Below are 26343 nucleotides of genomic sequence, written 5' to 3' on the forward strand. Positions count from 1 at the left end.
CAGTGAATCAAATTCACAAAAGATCAAACCCAGGATTGTACATTCATTACTCAAATCAGAATTAAAGACATAATACTGAGATCAGCCCAGACCAATTAAAAATGGTGAAATTAAAAGTTTGTGCTAGTATTTTGGAAAGAGTCTGGAATAAACAGTGTCATTACAGGTGAAAGCCAAGTGCAATAAGCAGGACAGAAAGCACAGTTCTACCCTGAATTGGAAAGAGCAGTATGCAAGACAAAAATCTTCACAAGCAGGCCTCAATAATAGCACATATAGTACATAGTACATCAGAGGATGTACTATAAGCATTATTTAACAAAAGACTAAAGTCAGTTAAAGCCAATTACACATAGTATACAAGGAGGCAAAATTACTCCATACTTCAAAAGTTAATATACAGTAGAAGGAAGAAGGGACTCCATCTGTATCAGCCAGCACCTTCTACAAGTTTGGAACTCTGTCTCTATCCAAGATACATTTACAGTGAAATACAAATTGTTGGAACAGATTTTGAATGGTATACTTTCCATCAAGTAACATTTATAACCGACTTGAGAACACTCAAGACCCTAGTTTAAGACAATGAAAGACAATTGCAAACTGACGGTATTTACAATGAACATTTAAAGATGAAAAGTTTGCAATGCAGAAATGAAATATGATAGTTTCTGAATTCATTGCTGTGTTCAGTACAGTAAAACACTTTACTATTTGTTTAAAAGTTCTACTTGTTGTGAAAGACACTGTCAAAACCAACAGAAAATACTGCCATTTTCCTTAGATACATATACCGGTACTCTGGTTTACCTCTAGCCACTTCCATTGGCAGCCAGGAAATTCACTGATCAATGTTCTGTACAAGATTATGCTTTTGTCTTTCGCAATGTATTTTTCCATATCCTATATTCACAAGACATCTTCAAAAGGCTGATAATGCTATTTAAAAAAATTCGGTGGCAGCATAATGAAAAATATTGTTGTAAAAGCATTATGATTCAGTTTTTACTTGAACAACAAGAGCAGGAAGATTTGTACATCAACAGTCACAACTTTACACATTCCATGATTTAGTATTTACTAATAAGCCAGCAGTTAGTCCCATATTCAGGGTGGGTTTCATGTGCTGAACAGTCAACCATATGATGGAAGTACGCAGCTGAATAAACAGCACAAAATTCAGAGTGGGGCTAAGGACACTCATGGCATGCAGATTAAAGTTTGAAATTGACACTTGGATGAATTCATAATAGCTGGGCTCCTTCTGTCTTCAATAAACCTTTTGTTCATAGTATAATTATGATAATCTGTTACATACAGGAAATGAGTTATATATATTGTTTAATGTATAGGATGGATAAAGTCACCAACTATGAGAATAAACTCTGGAATGTCAACACTTCAGTTCAATAGTACTAGCACTCAGTAATACATACAAAATACTCTAATAAAAGAAACCAATATATTAAATTTAAGTCAAAATAGAAATGCTGATAAAGCCAGGCAGTATCTGTGGAGAAAGAAAAAATGTCAAAATTTCATATTGATTTACCTTTGAGCAGCTTTTGCCAAATTAATCAAACTGAAATATTAACTTCTCTTAGCAAATGCAATCTGATATACTGCTCATTACATTTGTGCATAATTGCACACAGCTTAATATACTAATTTTTTTTCTTTTTAAATTAACTAAAATATGCAAAATAGCTTTGCAATTCTTATAGATTATAAACAGGGCGAATATGTTCACCACTTAAACCTAATAATAAAGCAGTCCTCAAGCTCCAACAAACCGGTGCACAAAACAGAGTGGAAAACCAATTTTATTGTTTCATATTGTTGAATACCAACACTCCATTGCTCACTGGAATATTAATTTTAAAATATATTCCATTTACGGGTCAAAATCCAACATTCATAAAAGGGGCAGAGAAATGGTAATAGTTTTTTGCTTCTTTATTTACAACTTGCAAAATGTTTCCAATAGGCAGCAGTGAGAAGTAGAGAATTTACTTCCCAGAAATACCTAGAACCCTGCTGACCACGTGTGTACAATAACATGATCTTGGCATTTATAAAACCAAAATGTTTCAAATACGCACAATGGAAATGAAGAATACAAACATAATGGTGCAACTAACAGAGCTGTTGCATCACATCTACAATCTTGACCTCCAGTTTTGGTGCAATTTACAAATTCCTCTGGTTTCTTCCCTGAGATATGAGTTGACAAAGTAACCAACACTGCTAATTGTCCCTTGTGTACAGAGGTAGCATCAGAACAGCTAAGTACAAAATGGGGAAAATTAAAAATTGTGACTGGTGTAATTAGGTGCTTGATGGTTGAAGCAGATTCATAGGCCTAAGGGACTGTTTAAAAAAACATGAAAAAACTGAAGAAGGTGCCAAATAGTTTTAAGAAGATACTCAAGTAAACATGAGACATATTTATATAAATTCTCTCCTTGGTTACACACACCTGACTTACAGATACTGGTACATGTGAGCAAGCACCTATAAACAATAAATTCAAATGAGAACCAAATAAACTTAAGTCTTTAAAAAAAGCCTGTTTACATGTAACGAATCCGCAGTGATCGGAGATCATTGCCTCAAAAATACAGGCTGCCAGTTTTACCATGGGACATTTGAGAGTTGGTCTGGAAATTGACAAGCAATTGTACTTGTGCAATGATACTCAATGTAAAATCCACTGAAGCTTAAAGCCCCTCAAAACAGGCCATGAAACATGGAAAATACTGATTCTGTACAACTGCAATGAGACAGGGGAAGATAACTGATTATCAACATCATCATTCATTATAACATGGAGCTATATGGTTAGCAGAGGGATTTTGCATTATTTTCTGACTATGAGCAAAATCAACCTGCAGACATAAAACGGGAATCCGTTCATAACCCAGAGATGGCCTGTAGTTCCTTTCATGTTCTACGATCACAGAGTATTTAAAAATGGCATTTATTAGTATTCTATTTGAACAAACATCTCATTAATAGCAAAGTGATGATGATCATTATAAACTGATTTGGTGACAAAAGGGGCAACTCTTGTAAATTTACTTTCTAAATTCAGTAATTGTTGAATTAATCTCAACCAAAACATGGTACTTTCAGCAGTGCATTACAGCCTTAGTTTTTGACAGTATAGTGATTATGCTGCAATGGAATATCTTTAATGCTTGTATTTGCAGTGAAGTTTCAACCAATGACCCTTGAACTTACAGGCATTAGAGTTGACAGAAGAAAAATGACAACAACAATTAATAACAAACGTTAGACAAATTAACATTAAAATTAGGGAAAAACTGACGAAACTACAAAATTTCAAACAAGAACCAAACACAGCCGACAGCCTTACATTAAGCATGTGCTTGTTGCGTGCTAGAAACATCATCTCTGAAAAATTGATGATCTCAAAGTAAATCCTTTTACTCAGTGCAAAAATATAGATGCCTCAATGGATTCACAAATGGTTTTTATAACGCAATGAATAAATGCAAGAACTCCATTCCTTTCCATTAGCAATCATTTCTGAAAGTGTACTCAACAGTCATATCTGCAAAAAGAAAATGATACGCTGAAATTAACAAAATTAGTTGTTTTTGGAAGTTGTTCCACCAGAAACAGGAACATCACCATTGAGGTCAGCATGTCAAACAGGTTTTGAAATAATCCTGCATGAAAATTCTGAGGTCCAAGAAAATCAGTATACAGCGATGTGCAGGCAGTAGACTGCATAATCAGTGGGCAGATTAAGTCCCCACCCACAATATAGATTGCTTAAAAATGTGATGTCTAATTTTCTTCCAAAAGCATACAAGTTTACATTCCTGCAAAAGGGGCTCATCAGCAAGTTATAGCAAATTCAATGTTAAGTTTTGTTGCATTTCAGAGTATTTTATCAAACTCCTTCAATTGGTGCTGTTAGATTTTTTTTTTAATCTGTATGCTCAATTTTTTAATTTAATTTATTTTTATATGAACTTTATTTCTCTATCAATCTGAATTTTCTTTTGGAAGTTCAAGTTGTTTGATAAAAGGACTATTCACATGTTTAATTTATTTACAATCTCATTACAGTATTTGACGGTGGGAATAATTTTCCACTGTCTACAGTGGCTTCCAAGGTTTAGTGATTTATCCAGCATATGAAAACTAGCAATTCAGTCAGATCAAATTTAGTTTGGTATACATGGTAAATTGGAGGTAAGAAAAAAAAGGTCAATAAATTACAAATAAAGAGAAATCATATTTGGCTGTAAAAAAAAGTCAAAATCAGTTACTTTTTCTAGTTTCTTCCCAAAAAAAATCCATTAAACCTTGGCCATTGAATAAACATGCAGTATTTTGAATGAAAACCACATACATATCCATAAACTTCTTTTGCTGAATTGCCATTTTCTTGAAGCTGTTTTCTTCAAACTGAAATTTCCTGGTTAAAAACATTCTTCCCCCCCACCCCCGGACACATTTTAAAATTGCAACAAAAACTTGACACAGAAGCAGCATTCAGGTTATACCAATTATGAATCCTCCCAAGTCATAAATGCTTCACGACCAGTGGGGTGAACTTCAGTCTGGAATCTAAAGTAGGAAATCAGAAAGAATGAAGAAAACACCCCTCCACACAATAGTTCATTAGGCAGTGTTTTTGCAAATTGCAAAAGCAACTGAGAGTTGTGCAACTGGTGGGAAAAAAAGTGGGAAGTTAAACCAATTTCCAAAGAATCGCAGAAATGCACTATACAGAAATTGGTCCACTTGGTCCACCTCATCCATGATGCCCATTTATGCTTAGCCCACTTACCTGCATTAGACTATCCGCCAACAACTTGACAAAATATTGACAACTTTCAAACGTAACTGTATCTGCCCCACTACCTCATCTGGCAGTTCAAACTAAATATTCACCATCCATTTCATGGAAAACCTACTCGGATATCCTACAATTTCCATTTCTTAACCTGTGCCCCACTGTTTTCAATTTTCCTGCCCTCAGATGATTCTAACCATCTATGCTATGTTGCCCCTCATAACTTCAAAAAATTCTTTCAAACCATATCTCATGTTCCAGTCAGGTTATACCCAGCCTATCCAATTTCTCGATTTAACAGCCTTCATTCCAGGCAACATCTTGGTTAATTTCTTCTGACTTTCTCTATTGCCACTACACCCTTCCTGTGGGCGTTACTGACTCCAAATGCAGTCTTAACAGTGTTTTGTATAACAACGAGGTCCCAACTCATGCACTCAATGCCTTAAACTTCAAATTCAAGCAATTTTCCTACCCTATCAACCCATGTTATCGGTTACAGGAAGCAATGCCATTTACTTTATATGTCCTACCCAAAATCCCAAAAGTGCATTAACTCACCTTGCCTGTGTAAAATGTTAGCTGCCATTGGTCCTCCCAACTATCCAGCCATTCCATCTTATCTATCAATTTCATATTTCTTTACTAGACCATCTACAAACATCTGCATACATTACAAATGTCTCAGCACAGATCACTATAAGCAAATTGTTACACATTTCCAGTCAAAAAACCCTCCCAACACTACCATCTGCCTCTTAAAAGCAAGTCAACTTTGGATTCAGTTTGCCTCAATTTTTTTGAACCAGCTTACATTTCAAGTCATTGTCAAAAGTGATTAGTCCATGTAAAGCATGTCCACCCTACCTTATCAAAAAAAAATCCCAAATTATCTTCACTGCACATAACCAACTTTTAATCCATCACTGCCTTTTCAAGTCAACATAAATCCTGTCTCTAAGAACCTTCAACAATTTCCTTATCACTGGTGATAAAAGGGCACCAACCTGTAGTTTCAAGGCCCATCCTGACTGCCATTTTTGAATAAGGGAACATTAGCTATCAAGTCTTCAGACACGGTTTACCCATGGCTATCAATGGTACAAGTCTCTAGAGCCCCAGTAAACTCCTCCCTTGCTTCCTGTAGCATCCTACGACAAATCCATGAAGCTGTGGGGATTTACCACCCTAATCTGCTCCATTATTTCTAGTATGTCCTCCTTACTAATAGACATGTGCTGATAAATATCACTGTACCGCTGCCTTATCTCTTTAGCCTCCACATAATGTTAAGTATTCATTTAGTACCTCATTCAGGTTTAAGTTCTACGTATAACTTACCTCCTGATCCCAGAGAACCTTTTACTTCCTTACCATCACTTATTACTAATCTACTTTTAAGGTTTTCGGAATCTGCTAAATCACCAAGTAATTTCTTGAGTTTTCTCCTTTACCCCTATGAATTGCAAATGATTTCTTCAATACCAACTTCCAACACATGACATGTTTCCTCTTTTCCCTGATTAAACCACTGAAATAAACACATTTAACCTGAATAAATTAAATGCAGAAGAAAAAGACTTATCAAGAGACTCTAAGGTAAAGGTGAAAATAATTCTATTATTTTCTTAAGAGAAATATGGTTAGAGGTATAACTGTTAGGAACTTAATGTTATTATGTATATTCTGGATTTTACAAATGCTTTTTCTTTGGATAGTCAAATAGACTACACTGGTGTGGAATGCCAAACAATTGCATTGTTAACAAGGAGTACTGGAGCTGGTGGATCTATTTGATTACCTCCATCACAATTCTCACCAAGTATCAAACTCAATTTTCAATATAGCAAATAAACATTTTAGTCACATTTTCATTTTTGTACTTACCCAAGATGTTCCAACCTACTTGTGTTTTTTTTTTTGAAAAAAAAATTCCCAACAAATTAAAAAGCACTTCTAAAGCAATTTTTTCAGGTGTTCTGTTTATCCAGTATTGATAACTTCACTACCTGGTGCAAAAGAAATCTCAACTATGCTTCTAACAGACAACTTGATTAATTTCAGCTGTCTTAAGAATAAAAATTTCCTGAATATTTGAGCAACACACACAAAATGCTGGTGGAACACAGCAGGCCAGGCAGCATCTAAAGGAAGAAGTACAATCGACGTTCCAGGCCAAGACACTTCATCAGGACTAACTGAAAGAAGAGCTTTGAAAGTGGGAGGGGGAGGGGGAGATCCAAAATGATAGGAGACAGGAGGGGGAAAAGGATAAAGCTGAAAGCTGGGAAGTTAATGGCAAAAGGGATATGGAGCTGGAGAAGGGAAAGGATCATGGGACTGGAGGCCTAGGGAGAAAGGGGAGGAGAGCACCAGAGGGGGATGGAGAGCAGGCAAGGAGTAGAGGGGTAGAGAGAAAAAAGGGGGAGGGGGATAATTTATTTGATTAATAAATAATCAAATAAGGGATGGGGTAAGAGGGGGAGGAGGGACATTAACAGAAGTTAGAGAATTCAATGTTCATGCTATCAGGTTGGAGGCTACCCAGACGGAATAGGTGTTGTTCCTCCAACCTGAGTGTGGCTTCATCTTGACAGTAGAGGAGGCCATGGATAGACATATCAGAATGGGAATGGGACGTGGAATTAAAATGTGTGGCCACTGGGAGATCCTGCTTTCTCTGGTGGACAGAGCGTAGGTGTTTAGCGAAACGGTCTCCCAGTCTGCGTCGGGTCTCACCAATAGATAGAAGGCCACACCGGGAGAACCGGACGCAGTATACCACACCAGCCGACTCACAGGTGAAGTGTCGCCTCACCTGGAAGGACTGTCTGGGGCCCTGAATGGTGGTGAGGGAGGAAGTGTAAGGGCAGGTGTAGCACTTGTTCCGCTTACAAGGGTAAGTGCCAGGAGAGATATCAGTGGGAAGGGATGGTGGGGGGGGAAACAAATGGACAAGGGAGCCGCACAAGCGGGGGAGGGGAGCTGTGCTTGGTCATGGGATCCCGTTGAAGGTGGAGGAAATTACGGAGAATTATATGTTGGACCACGAGGCTGGTGGGGTGGTAGGTGACAACGAGGGGAACGAGTGGGGTGGAGGGAGGATGGGGTGAGAGCAGATGTGCGTGAAATGGGAGAGGTGCGCTTTAGAGCAGAGTTGATGGTGGAGGAAGGGAAACCCCTTTCTTTAAGGAAGACATCCTGAGTATTTGTGTAGATTTTAATTTCACTTCTCACTTCTCTTGATTTCCACACATTTAAACCAGTTTACAATTCTTTCAATTCCAGTTTTAATCTCTAATTGTGCTAATATAACTTTCACCAAGAAGCAGGCTACTCTATATACAATCTAACACATTTCAATACTCCCTACTTCTCAATAGTTTCATTGTAGTCATCATTTGTTCAGATCCCATTTCTCATTGAACTTGGCCTTTTGGTTTACTGCATTTGTTTGCAGTGGGAATGTACTGTTGACATTACACAATTGCACAGACCCTCCCACAAATATTATTTGTTCTACTCAATTTCTTGGTAGTACAAAGCAATTACTTCCTTTGTCAATAGATTAAAAATCTGATCAGAGCAAGTATCACAGATGCATAGCCCGATCTGAACATATACATTACCTTTAACCCAGGAATTCATAGGCAAGCCAATTTTTTTTTAAATCACAAGTCGCTGGAGGTACACAATCGCTTCTTCACATCAGCTGGCATACATAATGATTACGGACAAACTCCTGTAACAGTAAATATGCTACAATCCATAACATAAGTGCATTAATGAAAAATGAACAGATCCATAAAGAATCTATCTAAAGAAAAACATTCTGTAGTAGTACTAGAAAAATCCATTCCTGTATCCAGAAACAAAATCTGCATGCAGCAAATATGACTAATTGGAGACAAATACCTGATGGTGTTCACAAGATACCATGAATGAATGCAAGCACCACAGATATCACAGTATGATTTTTCAGAAATAACCCAGCTCAAGCCTGGAAATGTTACTAGAATTAAAAAATGAAGTTGGTGAGCAATGTTAGGCATAAAAGGCAGCAAAAGTTGGATGACTGGGAAGCTTTTAACATCCAACTGCAACTAAAAAGCTGCAAAAAGGAAAATATTGAAATAAAGAGGACAGACTCACCAATAATATAAAACAGGACACTGAAAGATTTTTCAGTTATATAGAGTAAAAGGGAGTTTGGAGTTGATATTGACCACTGGAAAATATTGCTGGTGAGGAGTAATGAGGCAGAAATGGCAGATGAACTTGATGGGTACTTTGCATCTGTCTTCATTGTGGAAGACACTAGCAATATGCCAGAGGGTCCATGAGTGCCCAGGGAGCAGGAGTGAGTGTCATTGCTTTTACAAAGAAAAAAGTGCTAGGCAAATTCTAAGGTGGATAAGTCCCTCGACCAGATTTACTACATCCCAGAGCCTTGCGAGGGGTAGCTGAAGAGATAATGGATGCATTGGTTGTGATCTTTCAAGAATCACTTCTTTCTGTCATTGTCCCGGAGGACTGGGAGATTGCAATGTCACTCCACTCTTTAAGGGAGGAAAGCAAAAGAATGGAAATTATAGGCCAGTTAGACTAATCTCAGTGTTGGACTAAGGTATGGATGAGGTTTCAGGGTACTAATGATAAAATAATTCAAATTCAGCATGGTTTCTGATAAATCGGTTAGAGTTCTTCAAGAAGTAACAAGTAGGGTAGACAAAGGAGAGACAGGGGACGTCATTTACTTGGATTTTCAGAAGGTGTTTGATAAGGTGCCACACGAGGCTGCTTAACAAGATAAAGTCGATGGTATTGCAGGAAAGATGCTGGCATAGATTACAGAATGGCTGACAGGCAGGAAACAGCGAGAAGGAATAATGGGGCCTTTTCTGGTTGGCTGCTGGTAACTAGTGGTGTTCTTCAGGGGTTAGTATTGAGATTGCTACTTTTCACCTTGTTTGTCAATGAGTTAGATAATGGAATTGATAGCTTTGTGGCGAAGTTTGCAAATGGTACAAAGATAGGTGGAAGGGTGGGTAGTGCTGAGGAAGCAATGCAATTGCAGTGGGACATGGAAAAGTTGGAAGAACAGGCAAAGTGGCAGATGGAATATAGTGTTGGGAAATGTACAGTAATGCATTTTGGTAAAAGGAACAATAGTGCAGAACTATTACCTAAATGGGAAGAAGTTTCAAACATCAGAGGTGCAGAGGGATTTAGGAGTCCTCATACAAGACTCCCAAAAGGTTAATTTACAGGTTGAGTCTGCAGTAAAGGCGGCAAATGCAAAGTAGCCATTTATTTCAAGGGGAATAGAATATAAAAGCAAGGCTTCTATAAATGCTGAGGCATTATAAGACATTAATCAGGCCACATTTGGCCCTATATCTCAGAAAGGAAATGTTGTCATTGTGGAGCCCAGAGGAGGTTCACAAAGATGATTCCTGGAATGACGGGGTTAACATATCGGGAGCGTTTGGCAACTTTGGACCTGGAATTTAGAAGAACGCAGGGGATCTCACTGAAACCTACGAAATGTTGAAAGGACTAGATATGGTGGATTGAGAGGATGTTTCCTATGGTGGGGGCATCCACAATTAGAGGGCAGAAGGGATTTTTTTTAAACCAGAGAATAATAAATCTGTGGAATGCTCTGCCACAGACTGTGATGGAGACCAAGTCCATGCATATATTTAAGGCAGAAGTTGATTGCTTCCCGATCGGTCAGGAATCAAAGGGAATGGTGAGAAGACAGGTGCCTGGGGTTGAGTGGGATCCAGAATCAGTCATGATGAAATGGCGTAGCAAACTCAACAGGCCAAATGGTCTAATACTGCTATGTCTTATGGTATTATAGGTAGCTGGCTTATCAGCTTTGTAGAGAATGTGCATATCTCATAGTATAATTTTTACTTACAATTTGGTTTCACAGAGTATTAACACGTGCAGACCACATTGATCTGTGACAAGCATCATCTTTAGATTACTTTTCATATTTGAAATTATGAAACAACTACAATATCATCACATATCAAGTACAAATGTGCAGCCAGTGTTTAAAATAAATGAAGGTTCATAATCTTATCCATCAATGGTATGTGGACAAAAATATCATAGATTATAGTACCATGACTAAATAGATGCATATGAATTAGCATAAACAGAACATAAAGGAGCCTTCAGTATCAGGGCGAAAAAAAACTAATTAAGCTATAAAAGCACTTGACTAATTAAGCTAATTTATAACTTCCATAAAAGCATTGGGAAAGTCACAAAAGCACTGGGGAACAAGCTGAGGAATTTAGCTGGGAATGCTCCAAACCTTCATAATGAATGAGGTAGGGAAACAATGCCTTTGAAACAATATGTGCTAAAAAAAAAGACTTCTGCAGGAACACTTTAAATTGTTTGGGTACTTATGGATACAATCCACAGTTAAAACTACTTGGGAGACAACTGAAGCACATAAAAAGCTTGATCAGCAAATTGAAAAATGGAATAAATGGTTTACTATCAAACTACATTCTACCTGATCATTTGTACTACAGAAGTTGTGGCAAGGAAAGCAACTATTAACTGAAGGAAATCATTGCAAAACACTTGAGGCAAAGAAGTATGAAGATTATGTATGGAGTGAGCCTGATTCTGAATGCACGTGTTCTTCCATTGAGCTATTATTAAATGATTAGCTTTCTATCTTACTGGTATGATTATTTTTATTTTGAATAAAAACTGATTTGTCCTGTTTTTCATGAAACCTTCCTTTCCTCTGATCCCATTATTTTTCCCACCATATACCACTTCAGTAACCCACTTGAATGGTGGAGCAGACTCAATGGGCCAAATAGCCTACTTCTGCTCCTATATCTTATGCTTTTATGGTATCAAACTACATCTACTAAACTGAAGCAAGTTCCATCTAGGCTCTGACAGATGTGACCAAGGCAGCAACAGATTTACAAGATATCAAATATGTGCAGAGCAAAAGGAAAAAAAACAACATTCTTTAACTGACAAACCATTTACAAATTTAGTGTTGGATAGACCAACCTGTCAGTTTCCTCTAATTAGTCATATTTTTTTATTTTGGGTAACAGATAAGTTACAGGCATTTTCTGAATAGAACACCTGCTTAGTTTACCAATTTCCAAAGCAAAAAGTCTGGTTTCACCTATAAACAAAAGAATCTTAATATATTCCTACCAACTCTCTTAGTTCAGTAAGAAGTGAAGAATAATTAAAGTCAAAGATAAGAAACTTCTCAAAGTATGGAATAAAAATACCGCTCAGTAATGAACAGAATATCATTAAGTATTAACAAGAAAAAAATCAGGGTGTAAATGAATACATTACAATACAGGAAAGATTGCCGAGAACTTTATTTGCATCTTAAAGCGTGTATTGCAACGTATACCAAGCATCCGTGAACAAGCTCAAGGGTTTCATCAAGTTCAAAAAGGTGGGTTTATATTTGATTTATTTTCCTGCAAGCCAGGTATATGTTCCAGAGACCCGGTGAATTTTAATTCTAATGCCCCATCCCACAAATACAAGTTATTCCTGTTAAATATTGTCAGTAGTTAGAAATATTGAGCTTTTGAACTACCAAAACCAGAATACACAATATCCTTAAAAGGCCAACACAGCATGATATGATCAATGAACCTCAATTCTTATCTATTCCATGTCAAAAAAGCTTAAGCCCATTCCACCAAACTCAAATGCAAACCCACCTATTGCCTACATTTCCTCATCCCAATCCCCATCTATATTTAAAATTCCAAGCATATCAACAAAAAGCCTACAGCAATACAAAATAAAAACACATAGGCCATTTGAGATTCCAATTTTACTGTCTGAAATCACTTAAAAAAACAAAAATCACAAAAGACAAAATCGTTCCAGAAGGCTGTTTCATTGAAGATGGTACTAGAGTAGCTAAACAAATATCAAAAGTAACATCTCGGAGAGACTTTTTGTCCAAATTCTCTGCAACTTGTGCATTACATTATGTACATTTTAGATTACTGAAACATATCATGCACATTTACTAAATACATCCAACAGGAAGTTGAAGTAATATTTGAAACAGTAAAATACCAAAAAGACCTTATGTACTAAAGCTCATTACAACTGATACAATCTGCAAAAAAAACTTGAGGCAATAAGTGGAATGGCTAAAGGCTACTGGATATTTTCAGATCTGTGTTTAGTATCTACGGCGTTTATTTGCACCAAACTCTCCAACTTGATTTCCACGGGGAAACCCAGCCGGGCTCCCAACCATCGGTCCACCCATGTTATTTGCTTGACCATCCATATTTCCAGGAACAAATCGATCATTAGGCTATTTATTTAGATAAAATACGTAGGTTTGGACATTATCGTTCATTGCAAGTCCGACGTAGATTTAACATTAGGCAGGTTGAGAATCCCCCAACGGAACGATGAAAGTCAGCAGGGTCCAGAAGTACCGATAAAAAAAGGGAAAGGGGTAATTGCATTAGACTTACAAGATAATAACAAATTTCGGGAAACATTTCAGAACCTTTCACTTGCTGTCTGTACACAGCACTTAATAAACTGACAAAATATAGATGTGCAAAATAGAAAAGGGAAAATAAGTAAGCCGATTACACTTCCAAACAAATTAACAATTGTAGGCCGTCACACAAACACTAAATAGTCACGGTTATCTTTTATATGGAATGATACATGCGTCTAAAATACTGATAATGACCACATAAAAGCTTGAGCAATTTTTGATTTGAAATAGTTGTCAACACACCAATCAATTTCAGATTCTACTTCTATTTGTGTAGTTAATAGGTCACTTAATTACCATGTCAGCACTCCCTTTACAAGCATGTTCAAAAGACCTGTGCTTGGCTGTAAAATCTCAGTTCTCAAAAAAAAAGAGCCAAGAAAAGCCCATGAGTATTGTGACAAAGTTCAGAAATAGCCTCTTAACAGAAGTGAACAATTGGTGAAAGCAAAACACTAAACTGGTGCTCAAAGCAAATTAACAAAATAAACTATCCTAAAGGGAAGATAAATTGAAACAAATATGAAATGCAGCAGTACAAGTTAATTTGAATATAATATTTACCAATTGCTCCAAAATAAAATCTACCATGTATGTCTCCCATTAAAACTGTCATATCAGGTATTCTGAACTATCTTTAATTAACAATGATTTCACCTTCCAGCTCTTAGATAGACTCCCATTTTTTCCAAAATCTATTATGTTCGAAAGCTTCACTGCAGTAGCAATAAGAGCTATTTTAGAGTCAAAACAAAAAATGAGAATTCATCTTAAAAATTAAAAATCTTTACTCTTAATGCCTCTACTGTAGTGAACAGTGAAAGAATGGGGTCATCACTTCCCTTCAAATTCATTATCCAAACGGCAAAAGGTATGTCGGCAAATGTGCAAAAATATAAAACCAGTGACAGTACAAAATCTTGAACCCTAGATATCAGTCACTCTGGAGGGAGGGAAGTGGTGGTACTGGGTTTGGGGGGGGGGGGGGGGGGGGGTGGAGATGCCAGCTCAGGTTAACAACCCTGCCCGAAAAGTAGGCAGTGGTCTCAATGGTTTGTCTTCTTTTCACCTTTTAAACATTATCTCACAATGATTTTATTCAGAAGTATATTGCAGCACATGTTGCAATTTGTTTTTTTTTTAAATCAGTTCCAGATATAAAGGATTATTTTAGGAAAAATATGCTGTGTATGCAGAATTTTAAAATCTGCAGTCAAAAGAATTTCAAAATGTTCCCATAATCAACCAGTTAAAGGGCACCTGAAAGTTATTTTTATGAATGATGCTTCCAATTATTTCCATGTTTGTGAGTGGGCGAGTGTGTTTGTGAGTGCGGTGAGGCACGTGTTTGTGTGTAAGTCAGTGAGTCATCAGGACAGAATGTTTACTCCTAAAAGCAAGTTTTGTAAGTTACAATTATAATTGGAAATAAAAGGAAAATGCCAAGAACAAGCAGAAAAATATCAATCATTTGTTATCAATCCTGGTCTGATGTGCAGGTAGAAAGTCTTCATACAACTCCCCTGACATTTTCCCCAAGTCTACTCATGCTATAAACCAACTAGAATGTCCAAGGAACTATCAACTCAGTAACTACAGAACCAGAAATATTAAACGACAAAAAGATTAACAAAATCATGTCAAATGTCTTGCATAATAGTGCAACTGTACCATTATGTTAAGAATTAAGTAGATGAAAGGTATTTCATCAGTAACAATGGGGAACAAACAGAATCACTTCAAGAGGGCAGCAATGAAACCCACTTAATGTATCCATCCCATTTGATATTTGGCATGCCAACAAATTTGGATGGCAAAATGTTCACTGGCATTCAATATGTACAAAATACAGTTAAACAACCTTTGTACTGTTGAATCGTTATTATTCATCTAAGTCTTTCAGTCCCATCTCATTGCAAGAGTTGACAAATTAAGTCGCAGTTTATCTATTTTCCAGAGTAGCAAGAAAACTGCAATATTCCCCTATTGAGCCCTATTAGTCATATTCAAATTTCAAAAATCTCTGGCAACTACTTGAACTCCATGAAAGCTAGAAATAAGAATTGATTTTTTTTAAATTTTTATCATCTGCAAATATCATTACCTAGTTCAGCACAAGATTGAAAATGTAAACGCTATCAATAAACTCTTTTATGGACATATCCATCCAGCAAAGACTATCAGAAGCATTAATAATGCATCCATAGAAAAGCACTAATTATTACCTGTGGCACCAAGTTTCTACAGTAAAGTCAGCACATGCACTCAGTAGCATTAAATTGTTGTATTAAGAATGCCTTCATAATGAATACATTGCCTTTCTGGATCACCACATGAAAGACAGAATAAATGAGCGGCCTCTGAGGTACTTCATTAGCCAGAATCATAATGCTGAGAAATTCAAAGCCAGAACTGCAACAAAATTTCTCGATAGCAATACAAATAACTGTCAATGCATTGGTAAAATAATCATTTCAGTGGTATGGGTTCTCAAGATCTTTTTTTTAATACACAGAACAGTACTTAACTTTAGCAAATTTTCCTGAGGTTGTCACTGACCCATTTTTGTGCTGTGGGTTTCAATGAATAATTATGGTGGCTGCCAGTGAGAAATGATATTACATGTAAATTTGCTAGAAAATAACTGCATATCCGAAATATGTAATGACATATGAAGAATCATGTCTTTAATACTGGTGATACAAAGTAGATATTCAGAGAGACTTTCAAAAATTCACCCAAGAACTGAACCTTTCTAAAAACCTAACGGAATTCAACTAATGGTGATACAAATCAGAAACTCAAATACAAGAAACCCTATTATAAAAGCCATTGCTGGTACATGGATTGATCCGGTAACTACGAGAGGAATCTGTGTGCAAGACCAATTATCAAAGTGTCATTACAGTAGCTTATTCACTGAAGTATCTTTTTTTCATATAAAACAGTTATTTTCAAAAGTATTTTACAAAATATTTGCAGAAATGTTGTTTCATGGTACTGAATACCCTCTGAATAATACTTAAAAACCAACCATCCACCCACTACACCATATATGCCAAAGTTTGTAAATCCATTAATTTGTCTTGGTCACAGTTTAAGGATGACTAAATGTCTCAACTAATTGCATTGTGACATTTCACCTGAAAAATATGATTAGCCTAAAATAACAATAATTTGTACCAATTAATCCATTTCAAAAGATGCCAAATAATTCTACTTTAAAATTCTTTCATAAATGTTGTATAATTTACCAGAGCCAATATATTCATTATGAATAGCACTCCTAATACCATAAATAGGTTCAGGAATGTTTTTATTCAAAAACAGAAAAAATATTTCCAAAAAAAATAGCTACTGTGCAAAGTGCAATTATATACCTATTATTGTTTTAAAACATACATTGTAGTCAGCTTTGAAAATTCCTGTTTAAGTAAACAGCTCTTGGAAACAAAATGACAACTCTTTCCAAGTGACAATAAGCTACCAATAAATTACACAAGTCAAAAGATAATCTTAATACTATAGAAATGGAGACAAACATGCATAATAATTTCTTTATCAACTACAGATTGAGTGATTTCGTGACAAGGCAGATAGGATGGAGTTTCTTACAAATATTAACTGTTGAGGTCATATAAGCTTTAAGCTTCGTTAATTTATTTGCAGTTGTGTTTTGACATAAATGTTGTGTATGATAACAGCACCATCAAAAGTGATAGAAGTATTCATGTGCCTTTCATTACAGTACAGAATCTGTGTCTTTAATCACTATGTACACAAGTAAATAGTTGGCACATCCTCCGTTTCAGAATATACGCGGTACTGCTTTCAGAACCTAAGAGGGTTAGAATCTGCTTGCCAATTATTTATCCATCATACAGAAAACCTCCTGTAGTACTGCAGAGTACAAACTAAGTGCAATACAGGTGAAAATAGGATTAGTTTATCAAAGTAACTCAACCCCATTTTTAAGTTTCATATATTCTGCCCATAACTGTTCCCCTTATAAATTCCTTATTTACACATTCAAAGTGGAAAATACCTAAAGCAGCTGAGCACAAATATAACTACATTCTCCTTCCAATGATGTAACTACACTGGTGGGGGCTATGTAAGTTTAACCTACAAATTTTAAAAAGGCAGCTTTACAAATATGGACACAGGAAAATAAAGAGTTGACAGAGCGCACATAGAAAATGTTTTAACTGCATTAAGTGATGTATGCAATATGACAATTACAAACCAGGTAGTAGTAAGGATTATTGTGACAGTTTCCATGATCACATTAAAAATTTATTGCTTTCAATATAACTATGGAGCCTTAAACAGTCAAATCTACACATGATTAGATTAAATCTACACAAAACTCAATTTAAGAATGGTTCCAGGAAGTATTTTATTCTGAGTAGATTTTCACTCATTTAAACTAAGCCTCTTCTCATCAGCATTTCCAGAAGTCTGCATTCAAACTATCCTCTTGAGTTTTTCTTCTACTATTCTATCCATTCATGCACTGTATGTAAACCCAGTTCATTCTTTTACTGAACCTTGTGTTAAAGTTATGCAGATGTTGGTCCAGTAGGGAACTCATCATAATTCATCCTGATCTACTCCAGAAAGCAAATAAAGAGGCAAATTGAAAAGTGTTAGGAGCCTGATTATCCAATCATAAATGTTACTGAATATTAAAACTGAAAAAGCTGCTACTGAAGAAACATTGAACTAGGCTTCAGAAAGAACTTGCATTCCTAAATGGTAGCTTGCCCTTCAGAAAATAACCAGAAAAGTAAAAGTTGTATTTCCTAACACTACCTTGAAACAATAATTCTTTGTTAAATTCACTTAAAGAAAATCATTCTCAGCATTCAATGCATTTATTACTATAAGCTACGGGCAGAAAAACCATTTCAATGCAAATCTTGCACAATGAAGCTCAGATCTGCAAGTTTCCTGTGAAAACTTTGAATTTGGAAAACTCTTAACATCTTAGAAGCTAGGCCACATTTAACCTCTTACAATTCTATTTATCTTGCATAACTGCACTTCCCTAACCCAGAATGATAGTCACTATGTAATACGTAAAAATGAGAAAACATTTGAAAATTAATACAAATCAAGTTAACCAAAAATAGCATATAATTTTGAAATATTGCAAAACTATAGTACATCAAAGACAGATAATTTTATGCTTAAAGCATCCAAGTCGATTACAGGAATACTTTTCATTAAGGGTGTGGTTAACACTCTAGAGAAGCAAAAGAAATTTTCCTAAAACAGGAAAAGGTACGGGTGACATTAAACATGGGTTAAGTGAAATACGGAATATTTCTTTTAGCAAGAGTATACGAGCAAAGTGCTCTGTGCCTTGCTAATACTGTTAGAAATTCACCAAATCCACACTACCAAATACAAGTGTGCACAGTTTGAATCTCACCGAACCCCCACTGTGTAACTTATGAAAGGTTAAGAACATTCATTAAATATCAAATTCGCTTACTTTTCTTATGTTCACAGCTTAACTCTACTCTTTATACATACTGAATTTATTTTGTGATAGGTTTAATACATTACCAATCCAATGTTGCTTTCTGGCATTTGATTTCCTAGGCTTCCAGGTGGACCTTGAGGTGGTGGTGCATTAGTATTCACAGTGGGCCTGTTCATTCCCATAAGCGGCTGAGGAACTTGGCTTGCAGAAGCTGATTAAGTACAATATTTTAGTAAAAACACTGATTGAAAAAAAAAATCACATTTAGCATTTAACTGGTCAAGCAAATGCCTGAAAATGCAGATCACCGCAGTATCAATTCTGATAATTAAAGCCAAGTTCCAAATCTTTATCAATAAAGTTTATTTTGTTCCAAACAAAATTAGACAGTCATTTAATTAGACAATCAAAGAAAATTAGACGGTCATTTAATCAATTTGACCCAAATCCCCTTACTGCCTTGTTTGGTATTATTGCAGATGAAGATATAACTTTAAATACTTCTAACCTACAGGTTTTAGTTTTTACCTCTCTTTTAGCAAGAAGAGCAATCTTGCTTAAATGGAAGGAGTTTACCCCTCCTACACAACTCCAATGGCTACGTGATATTATGTCTTATTTAAATTTAGAAAAGATCCACTGCTCAGTCTTAAATTCAAAACAATCTTTTTATGATTTCTGGGGACCTTTCCTAAATTATTTTTCCAATTTATAAAGTTCAACAGTGCACAGACTTTTATGTATCTTCTCTTCTTAAGCGAATATGTTTTCTTTTCTAATTTATCCATTATCATCCATCAGCTTTTTTCTTTGGTAGTTGGTAGGGGGTTGACTTATTTTTATATAAAAAATTTATTTTATGATGTTTGACCTATCTTTAAATTTTTGATAACAGAGTGGCATACCTTTGTGTGTTATGCTATAACATATTGATCAATTTTATCACAATATATGAATGTACACAAGTTATGTTGAGATATATCTATGTGTTGCACTGTAAATCTTGTTTTTCTTCTGAATAAAAATTTTGCAAAAAAAAAGAAAAAAAGTCATTCAAATTGCACATTTCTCCTACATCAATTAATTACTTCTGTGCAAAAACAGTGTTTTAGGTTCCATTCATTTAAAAATAAGTGGTGTAAATTACAGTACGTTTAAAAATCCATACCTGCTTTCAGATTTGAGTAATCAGCTGCAGTTAGTCCCACTAAAATAAATAAGATACAAAAAACAGAATTATAAACAGATTTAAATATTAAATATTAAATGAATATTGAACAAATTATTAATGCATTTGAATAAATTCTACAAATTGGAAAATTGAATAAGCCACTAAAATTCAAAAAGATAAAGTGCACAGGTAAACATATTTTAACCTATATATTTCACAATATTAATGTAACTCAAAACTGGAAAAAAAGCTGGAAAGAATGTTGCTAATTTGAGCTTACTACAAAACTACACACTGGACAAATTTTGGGAAAGCAGAGATGTAGCTATTAGGTTCAATGCAGGTAATAATTCAATATACATTATTCTTTAATTCTAAAAACCAAAAGCTCATTTTGAATATTATCTCTCATCAGCAAAAATTACAGTTCCAAATATAAATAAAATTTTCCATCATATTCAATAGCATAAGATCTGACAATATACAGAATCTCAAACCATTCAGTATTAGCTCAGCTCGTAGGAAAACACAAACAAAAACATGAGCAACAACTATAACTGAAATTCAGAGCACAGAATGCAACATTTTACAGTTTAATAAAATATGATTTGACTGCACGCATGAGAAACAGCACAGTTGGAACCTTCAAAAAGGGCGATATTTAACCTTAAAAAAACTACGCAAAAAAGAACTGAAGTGAACACTTTTATGACTACAGAATGACCTCAGCAATCAAGGTCAAACCTAAACATAGCTTTCAGGATCCGGGGGGGCATAAAAACCCTAGCTTTGATTCATGCATTTTAACTTTATTTTAATGAGCCATATTTTTACCTTACAGTCACATTAATATACATGCTTCTCACGTACAGCAATGGTTGGAGCAAATGCAGAGAATTTGAAAGAATCAAAGTATGGATGTAGGAACTCCAGCTGCAAGATTCAAACCCTTTGCAATTACCTGGCTTTCTGCATTACTCATGTGATCTGATGGCAGTACTAGACAGACGATCTGCATAAACCAATACACAAATTGTATTTTTTCATGTCTTTATTGAACACATTGTTTCTTCATTAACACTTCAAGCTGGAAAAGTATGTCAACCCTTCTATTTAATAACTGGTGGAACCTCCTTTAGCAGAAATAACCTTCACCAAACATTTCCTATGGCTGATCAGACCATTCCTCCATTTTTACAGTATTACATGAGCAGCCCTCTTCCGAACATGCCACAGCATCTCGATTGAGTTAAGGTCTGGACGCTGACTTGGACATTTCAAAACACAAATTTTCTTCCTTTTTAAAATCACTCTGTTGTTGATTTACTCATGTTTCGGATCAGTCTTGTTGTACTGAGACTTCAAAAGACCTGCAGAAATCTCTGGAACTTGATAAGTATTTGTTCACATGTCTACTCAAAGAAAAAAATTAATTACTTCTGTGCAAAAACAGTGTTTTGGGATCCATTCATTTAAAAATAAGTGGTGTAAATTACAGTATGTTTAAAAATCCATACCTGCTTTCAGATCTGAGAAATCAGCTGCAGTTAGTCCCACTAAAATAAATAGATACAGAAAACATGTACAGGCTTTTTTTTCTTGTCTTTATTCCCTAAACAATGCAGTATAACTACTTTACATAACATTTACATTCTATTAGGTATTATACTTAATCTAGAGATGATTTAAAGTATACGGGAGGATGCGCTTGGGTTATCGTGGATTGGGATCGAAAAAAGTTGTAAGTTCTCTTACAAAGTAAGTCGGAACAGGGACATCCGGTATTATTTATTAACATCTATTAATCTTCAGGTGATGGACCGCTACCTTGCCATTCTCTTGTAAAATGTCTTGATACAACTTTGAATGCATCATTCCCTCAATGATAGCAAGCTGCACAGACCATGAGGCAGCATTTCTGCAAATTCAACCTTTGTCCCATCTGTCCACAGAACATTGTCCAATAAACAAGGAACATCCAGGAGATCTTCTGCAAACTTGAGGCATTCAGCAATGCTTTGTTTGGAGAGCAGTAGTTTCCTCCATGGTGTCCTTCCATGAACACCATATTGGTTTTTTTTTCCTTTGAGTAGACACATGGACAAATATTTATCAAGTTCCAGAGATTTCTGCAGGTCTTTTGAAGTAACCTTTTCCATCTTCATGCATCTCTACAATTCTTCTTCTAAGGTCCCCTAAAAGTTGTTTTCATTAAGGCATGGTGCATATAAATAGATCTTTCTTGAGAAGGTAACTTGGCTTTGAGTATCTTTGTTTACTTTTTAAGTACAGTGGGGCATCTCCACAACCCACATCTCATTGGGGTAATGCCTTCTTCAAAGGTTATTTGGAGTCTTCTGCTCCAATCAGAAGTTCACATACATTTTTTGAACCCAGACTGCGATTGTTTAAATTGTGTACTCAGTATTGACAAGTAGTACAATTGTTTGTGTTATTAGTTTAGTCAAGGTAGTGTTTGTCTATTATTGTGACTTAATTGCAGACAAGAACACACATTTTGAGTAATTAATGCAGAAAACCAGGTAATTGCAAAGGGCTCACAAACTTTTTCTTGCAACTGTACACAATTTATTTTGTAAGACTTGGTCATTATAGAGAATATCAATGCTTCCTGTCCATTAACTATTTTGAGCTGGTGGCAAGATTACCACTGTCCCTCTAATGAAAATATGACTAGTGTGGGGAGTGGAGAATTGATTTCAAAAGCCATAGAGTAATGCTGCAGCTCTACAAAACTCTTGCTAGACCAGACCTGGGAGTACAGTTGGCCATCCTTATCCGCAAATTCAACCAGTGCTCTTTCAGCACTTGCTGTTCAAGCATGTATAGGCTTTTTTTCTTCTCATTATTCCCTAAACAATGTAGTATAACTACTTTACATAGCATTTCCATTGTATTAGGTATTATACGTAATCTGGAGATGATTTAAAGTATAGGGGAGGATGCACTTGGGTTATCGTGGATTGGGATCAAAAAAAGTCCTAAGTTCTCTTACAAAGTAAGTCGGAACAGGGACATCCTATTATATAGCGTCAGTTAGTCAAACGTTTGTCTTAGTATATAGTATATATTTTACCTTTCTAAGCATATAAAACGCTTAAGAATGTATTTTTCAGCACCAGGCTCGGGAATGGAAGTTCACAAGTTCGATCCAGTGATAGACTGCTCCCAAGTGCACTCTCCACCATGTTGGGTTGATGTGGAGGATCAAAAACCCAAAGCCCCAAAACCCAGTAATTAAACCACTGCGTTGCTTTAATTGTAGCTTTCATCAGGGCAGGGCCTTTCTCACTTTATCCTTTAAAATTGTTCCGACCATTGACCGACGCAGCCTAACGCTTTTCCAATGACTGTTGGCATTTCACCTCTTTCCGAGTGCTTTTATTTCCACTTTATTTTCAATCGTGATTGTGATTATTTTCATGAACAGAAAAACTGCGGACTCAGAGCTCCAGCACCAGGTCCTAATGTCCACTGCACTGAGACAGGGAAGGTCTGGGGTGCCACCGGTCCTAAGGTCCACCGCATTGAGACAGGTTGAATAAGGGACTTGAGCATCCACAATTTTTGATATCCACGAGGGGTCCCAGAACCAATCCCTCAAGGATAAGGAGGGCCGACTGTATCGTGTTCAGTTCTAGTCCCAACATTATAGAAAGGACATGGAAGCTGAAGAAAGGGTGCAGTGGAGATTTACCAGGACGCTGGCTGCATTAGAGTGTGTGTCTTATGAGAAAAGGTTGAGCAATCTAGACTTTTCTCTTTTGATTGAAAGAGGATGGAAGGAACTTCATAAAGATGTATAACTTGATAAGTGACATAGATTGACTGATCCGCCAGATATTTTTTACCGAAGTGTTAATGGCCAATACCAGACAGCACAATTTTAAGCTGATTGGAGGAAAGTACAGAAGGGATGTCATTGGTAAGTGTTTTTTTTTAAATACATAGTGTGGTAAATACAGGAAGCACACTACCAAGGATAATGACAGATGCATTAGGGAGATGCAAATGACTTGGATAGGTACATGAATGAAAAAATAGAGAATGGGAGGGGAAGGGTTAGACCGATCTTAAGAGGTTAAAAGATCGACACAACATCAGGGGCCAAAGGGCCTGTATTACTCCCATCTTTTTGGGGACAGAAGATGCAGATTTACAGGATGCTGCCTTAGCAGCCCAAGTGTGTAACTGTAGGTGGCACACAGTAAAGCAATTTGGCAGCTGCTTTCAAATTTTTCAAGTAGTGTTGAACTTGAGTCGCTGAAGCTATACGCATCAAGGTAGTAGCACCAAGACGTCAAGTTGCAGATTGTGAGCATATTTAACAACAGATGCTGCCTTCTTGAGGCATCTCTTCTAAATGTACTCAGTTGTAGGGAGGTTGTTTATGAAGTTGGTAGAGTCTACAACAGCCTTGTGCAAACCTATGTACTGGTGGCTTCATACCACGATATGATGGAACCAGTTAAAATGGTCTTCACCATACATTTATGGAAATTTGCAAGTCTTTTGTGACATACCAAATCTCTTCAAACTCCTAATAAGCAGAACGAAAAAACATTGCAGCATATTCCCTAGTCTTCCTCTATAGATTGAAGAAAGGTTTTGTGCTGTCAGCAAGTTATTCAACTCTGAATACCAAGCCACTGTCCTAGTCTTGAAGCCAGTTGAATGTCTGGTCAAAGAGCAGCAGAGGCAGGGGCACTTGCAAAATTGTCTTGGTATGTCCTATCCAGAATAAGTAGAACTAATTCTATCTGACCAGCAACCACCCAATCAGCAGCAGAGTGAATGTGGCACTAGCCCACCAATTACCTGCTCACTGATGCCCAGTTTGAGTGCCAGGCAGCAGCAGTTAGCTTCATACATTATTCAATGATTCAAATGCTGACCAAAGAAACCAACTTCAGAGATGGAAAGAACATCAGAAATGAGGTAGCATTTGATCAAGCACTACATCCATCAGTAAAGCTGAAGTCGATGTGCAATGCAAAAGGACTCTGGTGAATGGAGCCAGAGCTTACACTTAAGAAAATAGCTGTCACTTAATGGACATCAACCATGCTAGTCCCACTGTGCAAATTAGGGTACCATCCAAGGCCCAATCAGACTTTGCTGCTACTTCAATAATGTCCTCTCAATCAAGTAATCAGAACACAAGCAGCTTTTCATTAATGGCAAAGCCTATGTGTTTTGCTCTCCATTTGTGACCCTGAATAATCAAATCCATCAGGAGCACAGTACAGCAATTGCTTTTTCTATCAGATAAAAACAAGACTCTAGTGACCTGCTCAGACAACTCCAACGGCACATCAGAAACCTGCATCCTCTACAGACAAGGAAGACAAAGATTTGTGATGCAAGAAAATCAGCTGAAAGCTTTCTTCCAAGTTGTGCACTATCACAACCTGGAAATATATTTATGTCATTCAAGATCCTGAACCAGCTTCCAACAATACTTGGGAAGTATGTTCACCAAAAAGTCTGCAGCTATTGAGGAAGGCTGTTCTTTACCACCTTAAATCCAGTTAGGAATGGGCAATGAATACCTGCATACCAATGACACACAATAAATGAAAAGTAAATAAATAAATGTTGTGGTCATACTACACACAAGCATTAAATGTTTCAATGTTTAGAAATGCAAATAAAACATTTTTCAGTCATAAGCAGATAATCCCACTTCTGGCTATAACAGAGGGAAGATCATGAAAGAACCAGCTAATGATTGCTGAGCCAAGGACACTATACAGAGGAACTCACAAGGTGAGGTCTTGAACTCCCACAACTGATTATATGTACCAAAATCTTCTATGAATACATTACAACTCAAAGCATTGGAGTGCTTCCCCCATTAGCTCACTAAGATTTATTTTATGACATGCTTATAAGAAGTTGCCTCAGTCCTTGGACCATAGCAGTTGAGTCCACAGCCATGAGGTCCTGACAAACCAAAACTGAGCAATTGTGAGCAAGTTATTAGTGAGTGAATAATTGTCAACAAGATCATCCAATATATTGCTGATAACCAAGAACAGGCTCAGTGAGCAGTTAATTAGCCAGAACTGGATTTGTCTTCTGTGGGTGTGACATACCTGGGCAATTTTCCATTGTCGGATCAGAGCCAGCATTCTTACTGTTCTGGAACAGCTTGACGGGAGGTGCAGCTAGTCCTGGAATGCCTCAATAGTAGAGACAGTAAACTCACAGTTAAGAACTGCAGTATTACTATTAGCCAGTCCAAGAAAATTTGTTTTCTTTTAAAA

The 26343-nt window shown here is 36.4% G+C and overlaps 1 protein-coding gene across 8 annotated transcripts in view; it reads right to left on the reverse strand.

Annotated features, from left to right (window-relative positions):
• The window catches only part of LOC132398062 (non-POU domain-containing octamer-binding protein-like), a 98733-nt gene that overhangs the window by 16398 nt on the left and 55992 nt on the right, over positions 1–26343 (reverse strand). For 2 of the 8 annotated variants that reach the window (XM_059976992.1, XM_059976997.1), the window contains exons 9-13: positions 26173–26259; positions 21571–21609; positions 20051–20089; positions 18966–19093; positions 12211–13193 (exon numbers count right to left, since the gene is read on the reverse strand). In XM_059976992.1, coding sequence (XP_059832975.1) covers positions 13056–13193; positions 18966–19093; positions 20051–20089; positions 21571–21609; positions 26173–26259 — 431 coding nt within the window. In that variant the 3' untranslated portion in view covers positions 12211–13055. Of the gene's footprint in view, positions 1–12210; positions 13194–18965; positions 19094–20050; positions 20090–21570; positions 21610–26172; positions 26260–26343 lie in introns of those variants that run through there. The other 6 variants (XM_059976993.1, XR_009513533.1, XM_059976998.1 and 3 more) reach the window with 6 other exon arrangements.

The sequence above is a fragment of the Hypanus sabinus genome, chromosome 8 (assembly GCF_030144855.1).
Source record: "Hypanus sabinus isolate sHypSab1 chromosome 8, sHypSab1.hap1, whole genome shotgun sequence".
NCBI classification, from domain to species: Eukaryota; Metazoa; Chordata; class Chondrichthyes; order Myliobatiformes; family Dasyatidae; genus Hypanus; species Hypanus sabinus.